The sequence below is a fragment of the Serinus canaria genome, chromosome 1A, assembly GCF_022539315.1.
Source record: "Serinus canaria isolate serCan28SL12 chromosome 1A, serCan2020, whole genome shotgun sequence".
NCBI classification, from domain to species: Eukaryota; Metazoa; Chordata; class Aves; order Passeriformes; family Fringillidae; genus Serinus; species Serinus canaria.
The window spans coordinates 70,503,326-70,512,646 of record NC_066314.1 but is presented as its reverse complement, the minus strand read 5'-3'; the positions used below and the strand labels follow the sequence as shown (position 1 = coordinate 70,512,646).

General features: G+C 43.4%; 1 protein-coding gene across 1 annotated transcript in view; it reads right to left on the bottom strand.

The window, feature by feature from the left end:
* Positions 1-414: 414 nt before the first annotated feature.
* PDE3A (phosphodiesterase 3A) overlaps positions 415-9,321 on the bottom strand; it is a 210,741-nt gene continuing 201,834 nt past the window's right edge. The window contains exons 12-16 of the mRNA XM_050969929.1: positions 8,836-9,035; positions 6,505-6,708; positions 6,018-6,173; positions 3,915-4,162; positions 415-635 (exon numbers count right to left, since the gene is read on the bottom strand). Coding sequence (XP_050825886.1) covers positions 548-635; positions 3,915-4,162; positions 6,018-6,173; positions 6,505-6,708; positions 8,836-9,035 — 896 coding nt within the window. The 3' untranslated portion in view covers positions 415-547. The remainder of the gene's footprint in view (positions 636-3,914; positions 4,163-6,017; positions 6,174-6,504; positions 6,709-8,835; positions 9,036-9,321) is intronic.

Below are 9,321 nucleotides of genomic sequence, written 5' to 3'. Positions count from 1 at the left end.
CAAATGTGCTTCAGAAGCAGCATTTCTTCAGATAACTTTCTCCTGTAAATATCACAGTGACCATAATATATCATTAAATGTAATTTGCTGAAGTGTGCAGCCAATAACCCTGGCTATATATATATATATATATATATATATATATAATGCCACCCACCCCCAAATCTCTTCAAAGAAAGTCTGTAAAGCCGGCGTTGCAGTGTGAAAGCTTCCTTGAGCATCGGAGTTTAAACAATGTACCTCACCATGAAAAGGAAAGAGAAACAAATGAAACAGCTGTAGGCGCATTATCCCATACTTCTACAGTGTTGTGTCTAAATGCTGTGCTGGCTTGAGAAAGAGTCTGTGCACGAGTCAATCTGTCTTAAAATACTGCTGTAAATATTGTCATTGGTTTGGTTCTACAGTTGTGTTCTCCTCTTCATCCTTCTTGGCCTTGCCTTTCTCCTCCTCCTCTTCCCTGATGGCCTGGATTTGTTCTGAAGATTGGTGCAGTGGGGATTGCTCCGTGCCTTGCTTCTCTGACCCAGCTAACCTCTCCTCATCCTCAATCACCTTCTGCCACATCTTGTGGTTCTGAAGCAGGTGCTGAGTGATCTGACAGTAGATTTTCCTCCTCTTGAACTTCTTCTTTCCTGTAAAACACCACGTGACATTAATGTGCTGGTTTCTACCGGAGAAGGGAAAGCGACTGAAGGCACAGGAAGCAGCAGAGTGTCCTATGGCAGATTTGTAAACCCCAACATTTGAACAGTGTTAAAATTCAGAAGGCTGTGCCTCTCCAGATCCTGGGGAAAGCAAACTGGTTTCCTGCACAGTTTGAGCCCCAGCTTCACCCTGTCCCAAGGCTGCATGTTGTGCCTGACTCAGCTGCTGACAGAGGTATCTATTCTTTGAATGGTTATGGAGAAAACACGTTCCTGAGCTGTTTCTGCTCATTTTACATCAAGATCTTAAAGACTCTGATCAAAACACATTCAATTCTATGCCCTCCTCACCCCCAACAGATCCCTGCTGATTTTCCTAGGAAAAAAAACCCTGATTTTTTTTTTCCTGTATTTCATTTTCACAGTCATCCATCGCTCCCCTACCGCAGTGGAGGTGACCTTAAAGCTTAAGCACAACATTGCTCTGGCAGCATCCTGAGCACTAAAGAAGCACCCATATAGCAAAAACTACCACAGGGAGCTTGCTTCTCTTTGCTCTTGAAGCACCAGGCCCCTGCTCTCAGCCTGTGAAGTGTTTTTGTCCCTGGTGGTTCCCACAGCTCCTGACACACACTACAAGTGCTCTGCTGTCTGAAGGGGTATTTTTCCTGTCCAACACAGATTCTTAACTCCTCAGCAGTACCAAGTTTGAAAAATTCTCCTGGTCATTAGCAGTGACCATGGCCATCACAGAACTGAAATAAGAACCCCTCCAAAGACAACTGCTGGTTTTTCTTTAAAGGAGGTGACGCAGAGGAATGTTTTGTACCAGATAAATTTGCTTGGATTAGTATTTGCAGGTTGCCTGAAGTATGTCTGTGTCAGGATCCAAAATGTTCAGCCCTTGAAGCTTTTGAACTGGAAACAAAGAGCTTTTCACTGAGCACAGACCAAATCCAATTCAATCCTTCGTTAGAAAGCCCTTGGTTCCCTGTAGGAAACCTTCAGGTTTAGCACTAATAAGAAGCTCCTCTGCTGCCAGTGCTCCAGCAGGACATTCTCTCCTGGGTTTCCCAGGTGACCCCACATCTTGCTGCTCTCTGCAGATACTTGCTGTGGAGTTAAAATTTGTCTGAACCACTAAAGACTGAGTCTGTTTAAATCTTATATTGCATAAGACCTTCAGGGCATGCTCCTGTATAGTAAAACAATTACTTAAGGCTACTTCAAGGTTATAACCCTTACATTTATCTCAACTTCCTCAGTGAATTATCAGGAGCTAGATGAAGTGTTTTCTGCTACAAATATATTTCTATCTGCCTAAAAGGCACTGTCATCAAAAGATCTTTACCAGTCTTAAAGTCTGTGCATCTGACATCTCAACCTTGTATTGTTTCATTGAGAAAGTTTAAAAAGTCCAAAATTGGGTTGATCACAGGCACACACCTCTAGGGAACTCTGAGGCCCTGATATTGACACAAAAGATGGCACAGACTCCTGAGTAAGGTCCACACAGCCATAGAGAATTTGGGGGACCTGAAGACAGCAATTTGCCACACATCAGTATGATGGAGAAGAGGAGCATCCCCCATTTGGTATGAAGGAAGTAGAAAGCACTTGTGGAATATTTCAAAACTCCTGATACATTAATTTTTAAAGCTTTGAAAACCATAGTCTAAAACCACCAGGCGGAATATTAAGGTACTATAACAGGGTAAAGAAGAAAACAATAGATCACTAAAATCAGTCTGTTTGCAATGTGAAAAGGTTAATAATGATCAGTGCTTTTAACCTGAAAACAGCAGGATTTGACTCCACTCATGGTGATACAGAAGAGAAGTGAATATAGATAATAAATGAAAGGAAACCAAGGATTTCAGAGTCAGGTTAGAGACACTATGGATATTTGAGAACATCCTTAATTTTTTTTTTTTTTAATACAGGAGTATCAGTTTCAGGCTTTGGGGTGTGTTTTAATTACCAGTTTAATACATTTCCTCCTAGCAGGCACTTCCAGAAAGGCCAGTCTGCCACAAACATGTGGCTCTGCCTGTTACAGAACTGACAGATCATCAAGTGCTAAATTCACCCCTGGGTGTTACATTACTCGATGTGTACTCTCTGACATTTTTTTTGTGCACATAAACGTGCTAAACCTAAAATATGTGCAAGGATGTGTGTGTGTGTGAAAAATAGCAATGATTTCTTAAATACAAACTGTTTACCTCTGGATCTTACTAGAGCTAAAAGGTTAATTCTGCACATCAGGAGACACAGATTTTAGTTCCACATCCATATGGGACTTACTGCACTCTTCAAATCCTTCTCAGCCTTCCCAACCGAAAACAGGGATGAAACCCAGGCAGGGCATGAAAACCATGTGTGGGAAAGAGCAGAAAAAGTGAGGCTGTTGAGGAAAAAGTATTGGTTTTTCTTTTCTTAGGCTGCTGTTTCCTAAAACTTCTGGATACAGGGGAGAGAGAGAAAGATGACTCAGAGGATGGAAATAAAGGAACAGCAGTAGAAAATTCAGAGGGAGAAAGAACATGAAAGAAAGAAAAAGGTAATGCAGGATTAAAGGATAAAAGGAAGAGGTCTACAGCTGCAGTATTTTCTCTTAAAAATCACTTCCCACAAATGCCTGAAATCTCCTTTCAAGGTAAAAACCTTTCATCTCAGTGCAGCAAATATTGGCAGTGTTGCCTTTTTAGAGGAGAATATGAGCTTTAGGTACCAAGTGAAGCAGCTCCCAGCACTCAGCACAGCAATGCTCAGTGCCAATTCTCCTCCCCCTCTTCACAAATGTTACCTTGAAGAGATGTGCATTAAAATGATTCCATTGTTAAAAACTCCTGTACTCCATCAGCATTTCAGATCCTCATTCCATTATTCCTGTTTGTCAGGTTAACTCATGGAAATGATGAGTGTTTTCCCTGAAAAATCTTCTCCCAAACATCCTTCTTTCAACTGAAATTCCTGCAGTCTATCAACACCAGGCCTGAAAGAGTCTAGAAAGCCCTCAAGCACAGATGATCCCCCACCAGAAACCCCAGCTAAGGTAGAGATAAGTGCTGGAGGTGAACCACGTTGGTGCTCAAACCACGGAGCATCCATGCACAATGTAAGTGGCTCCAGCTCCTCCAAGGACACCAAGGACTCACTGTCACTCTGGAGGAGGCCCATGTTGAACCTGGCCAGCTCACAGCCTCTGCTTAGTGCTTTGGTCACTACGTGGAACTTGTTTTGCTGCAAAAGGGAAGTGACAACCACTTACTGGATTCGGCGTTTTCACAAGTTTCCATTCCTGCTGTTTCCTCCTCCTCCTGCTCATCGGTGTCCCCTGACTCATCACTCTCCTCTATCCATTTGCCTGGCATCAGCCCTGCAGAGTCATAGGAGTTGCAGAGCGGTCCCACGATGTGAGTGATGAAGGACTCCTGGAGGTGTGCCAGCTGGGGGGCAGAGCGGTCCATGAAAGGGCTGATGGGCAGGCCCAGGCTGGCCTCTTCATCCCCCTGCAGAGGGAAAACATTCCTCAGAGCTCAGTGAAACACAACCATGCCACAAAAAGGAGTAAAGCTTATCCAGCCAACTAAAAATGCTGAAAGGACAACACCTAGAGGGCAGCCTGTTGTGTTTGCAGGGTGTCCTGTGGCAGGAAGGAGTGATGGATCTGACTCCATGTTCTTAGAGGGCTAATTTATTCTTTTAAGATACTATATTATATTACAGTATATTATAAGAGATACTATATATAAGATACTATACAATATTATAAACTAAACTATACTAAAGAATACAGGCAGGATACAGACAGAAGGCTAAAATGATAATAATGAAAACTCCTGACTCTTTCCAGAGCCCTGACACAGCTTGGCCCTGACTGGCCATTGAGTTAAAACAATTCACATGAAATCAATGAAACAATCTCCAAACACATCCCAAAGCAGCGAAACACAGGACAAGCAAATGAGATAATTCTTGTTTTACTTCTTCTCTGAGGCTTCTCAGCTTCCCAGGAGAAACTGAGTGGTAATGAAGAACAAAAGCATTTCCTCAGAGAAAATTTGGGGCATGAAGGTTGTTCTGGGACACACTCTCTTTGTTAAGGAAAAAAATGAAAGCAAAAATGGAACCAGCTATATTCCTACTATTGGTAAGGTTCATTGAACTTTCTTTTTCTTGGGAGATTTGAAAGGAATGGGGAAGTTTCAGGTCAGTGTCTGAATTATGTCCTTTTCCCTGTCTCTTTACATTCTCCAGAAGGCAGCAGCAAATCCTGGATGGATTTTTTTTCCCCGAACTGTCAGTGCAGTAAATTTAGGGAAGTAGAAAAAGCTTTAAAAGGGATCAGTCTGTGACTCCAAGTCACTGCACAGCCTCCCTGAGAAGTCTGTGGGGTGTCCTATTCAGTGATTTGGCCTGCTTGCCTTGTCTGGAAAAGAAAGGATGTGAAGTTCAATCTGACCAGAACATTCAAAATGTTCCCACTCAGGAAGCAGAGGAACAGTGTGGGAACAGCCCTGACCCTGCACTCAGCAGGGCTAAATAGGTGAAAATGAGAAAATGAGGTTCACTTAAGGGCTCCCTTACACCTAGGAAGAGAGGAGCAGTGCCTGGCTGTATTCCCAGGGCTTCTAAATCCATCTGTCCCTCTGCTCCTTCCTGGTATCACCTTGCATAATGACAGCAGCTGTACTGACCAACCTCTGAGAGCTGCAAGGGCTGGCCTGAAACTGCAGTATGGGCCAGGGAGCAGCTGTGGCTGGCCTGTGAGGAGCTGAAAGCCAGTGCTGCAGTCCTGCTCAGCACACAAAGGTCCTGGTTGTGTGAACAGAGGCAGGTGTGGCCTGCAGAGAAGCTGAAACAATCCCACTGCTCTGTTTAGACCATCTGAACAAGGATGCTGTGAGACTACATGTCAATAAAAGTGTGAGACTGCAGAAGAGAGCCATGAGAAGCAGCTGAAAGAACACAGGAGGAAGGGTGAAAACAGGGTTTGCACTAAAGGAGAGGGAAATGACAGCCATGATGGAAAGGAAAAAACAGGAGAAAAACAACAGGAAAAAGAAAGAGGAAAAACAGGAAAACAACAGGAAAAAGAAAGAGGAAAGGAACACTTGTTCACCATGCCAGTGCTTGTCCACAGTGCCAGACATGAACAGTTCAGCCTGTAGAAACACCACCACCAGAGCTCTTTGAGGACACATCAGAAACTTCAGTGACAAATGGACTTTGACTGGTCCAGCAAAAAAATGGATTAATGTGGCTCTAGCCAACCTCTTCAGCCCTACTCTCTGTGACTTTTCACTGGCCAGCAGCCCTGCCGTGCCCCAGCACAACAGGCAGGCAGCTTTGGAGTGCCTTTACCTGCTCGTAGAACTCGTTGACGATGCCCTCTGTCCACTGCAGGTGCAGGTCCTTGCACTTGGCAGGCCCGTTGATGTCAGCCAGCTTGATGCACATCTGGCAGACCAGCAGGCGGTCGTTCTCGTTGGTCCAGTCGATGCCAACGTCATCGTTCACCTGTGACAGGGAAAAGGGAAACCAGGATGGTGATGCCCGGCAAAAGAGGAAAATCTGACCTGGGCTATAGCAAAATATATTTAGCTGTTCAACAAAATCACTAGCATAAGCAGGTGAGCTGAGCCCAGGCTGGAATTAACAATATGGAAAGGGAAAAAAAAGTGAAAAGGAATATAATGTATTATTATATGTACATATAGTATTTATAATATATAAATATATTATAATACAGCAGCCAAAAGAACATTCAGAGCAAACTGAAACCCTTTTTGCTGGATGCTCCCAAAGCCCACAGTCTTTTCTGTCCCCCAGAAACCCAAACTGATCTCACCTTGGCGTTGAACTTGGCCACGAAATCAAAGTGCTTCTTCAGGTCCGTAGCAAGGATGGCCTCGATGACGAGGAAGCGGAAATGCTTGAACTCCACGTGGTCCAGGTTGACCAGGAAGTTGTACTCTGGCCTGGACATGAAGAGGTTCCAGGCAGCAGCAGCGTGGTGGTTCTCCAGCACGGAGCGGTCGTTGTACAGCACCGCCTGTGGAAGCAGCACAAGGGGCACTGAGGAACATCTCGGTAAAACCATCTTGGCAAAACCATCCTAGCAAAACCATCATAGCAGAACCATCCTAGCAAAACCATCTTGGCAAAACCATCTTGGCAAAACCATCTCGGCAAAACCATCTCGGCAAAACCATCTCGGCAAAACCATCTCGGCAAAACCATCTCGGCAAAACCATCTACACAAAACCATCTAGCAAAATCATCTTGGCAAAACCATCCTAGCAAATCATCTACACAAAAACCATCTACACAAAACCATCTGGGCAAAACTATCTTAGCAGAACCATCCTAGCAAAATCATCTCAGCAAAACCATCTCGGCAAAACGATCTCGGCAAAACCATCTCGGCAAAACCATCTCGGCAAAACCACCTTGGCAAAATCATCTACACAAAACCATCTTAGCAAAATCATCTACACAAAACCATTTAGCAAAATCATCTCGGCAAAACCATCCTAGCAAATCATCTACACAAAAACCATCTACACAAAACCATCTTGGCAAAACTATCTTAGCAGAACCATCCTAGCAAAATCATCTTGGCAAAACCATCCTAGTAAATCATCTACACAAAACCATCTTAGCAAAACCATCTTGGCAAAACTATCTTGGCAGAACCATCCTAGCAAAATCATCTTAGCAAAACCATCTCAGCAGAATGATCTTCACAATACCATCTTAGCAAAATCATCTCAGCAAAGCCATCTTAGCAAAATCATCTCAGCAAAACCTTCTTAGCAAAACCATCTTGGAAAAACCATCCTAGCAAAATCACAGCAATGGATCATCCTGTTTCAGGCCATAGGTTGATGGCTGATATAACATAGGTGTCTGATTGTCAGAATAAACCTCTCTTAATTACTGCTCTTTGGTAATTGCACCAGGCAGGTGTCCAGGTAGGACTGATTCCAAAGTCAGAAACAGGTGAAATTCCAGTGTGCAACCTGAAAACACTGACAGATATCTCAGGGCTAAAATCCAAAATGGGTCAAATCTTTATCAAAACAAGATGCTGAACTCTCATAGGGATGGTAATTCCATTCAGAAAATAACAAGAACATTATTTTTTCCTATTAATTCATTTTCAAACTAGAGTAAATACAAAAGGCTAATAATCTAACTCCCTTTTCTGATTTTTACAAGTACAGAGCTATAGCACTTGTTTCTTACGTACAAATAGATTTAAAATAGCACATGACTTCTCTCAGTCTATTTACCTGGCCAAAGGATCAAAGCTCTTGATCACAGAAATACATTGGATGAGAAGGAAATACAAGGATGAGAAGCATTTCTATCAATTCATAGACATAAAGTGACACCAGAGTGAGTTCAGGTGACTTGCTCTTGGTGACAGAGGAATTTTGGTTGCAAGCTGGGGAGTAAATCCAGAATTTCTGTATCCCTACCTGACCTGCCACCCATTAAGATATATATATATAGATATATATATATATATATTTTAATTTCCTCATCAATAGAGTATTTTTCAGCACAGTGTGCTGAAGCCAGGCAGGTCAGCTATGTAAAGCAAGATGATTTCATAATTAGGCCAATAAAGAGTGACTCAGAATTGCTGAATTCAACTCTCAGGACTGGCAGCAACTTCTGTGTAACCTTAGGCAAGGCTCAATTCTACATTTATAACACTGAGATTATTTTCCACTCCCTGCTTCCCAATACTTTCATAAAGAGACTGAAGCTGCTCATATTCTATAGAAGCAACAGAAAATGTGTTATGGTCATGCACAATTAACTTGCAAAGCACAGTCAGCTACACAACTGGGATGTTTTATTTTATTTAATCTTTCTGTGCATTACTTGGTAGCATAATTTTTCCATTCTTGCACAGCTGCAGGTTCTCCATCAGTCAGCAGAGCTTTACCTTGCCCACTGACACAGCTTATCAGCAACTTTCTCAGCAGCTCTGCATCTGTGTAGGGAGTCTCTTACCAGCAATCCCCAAGTGAAGTGATTATTTCTGCCACTTTGACAGAAGCTATTTCTAAATATTTGGGAGCCTTGTGCTTAATGGAAGCCACAGGCACCACCAGCAAGGAAAAGCTGTCCTGGAGACCTTCCAAACTGCCTGAGGTGTGTTTACCTGAGGAGCACTGGTTGCTACCAAGAAGGCATTGGTCCTCCCTGGGTGATCATAGTCATGCATGGCTGCAGCCACATAGAGAGCCATCAGCTCCAGGGCAGGGATGTTGCCAGCCAGGCATCCGTAGCTGTCGTCTGTGGGTGTGTATGTCTTGGAAAACACGTACCCCATGTGGCCATGGGTGATCCCACTGTCAGAATCTGAGCAGAAAGAAAGACATGGAAACAGTAAAAAATCCAGGGCCACTCTTTCAGTGATCTACTGTAAGAGAAGCAATAAAGCAAGGAGAGAAGGAGCACATTTACAGTGAGGATAAATGCAGCCTGACCTCAGTGCTTCCTGTGCCTGTGATCCAGTACAATAAGGGAAACAATTGGAAAGGAACAAATTCTGATCCCACCTGGGGATTTTCCAGCCCTCCAGCAAAACCTGCTCTCCAACTCTGTAATTTACAGCAGTGAGACATGGATTCACAGCCATGCTGGA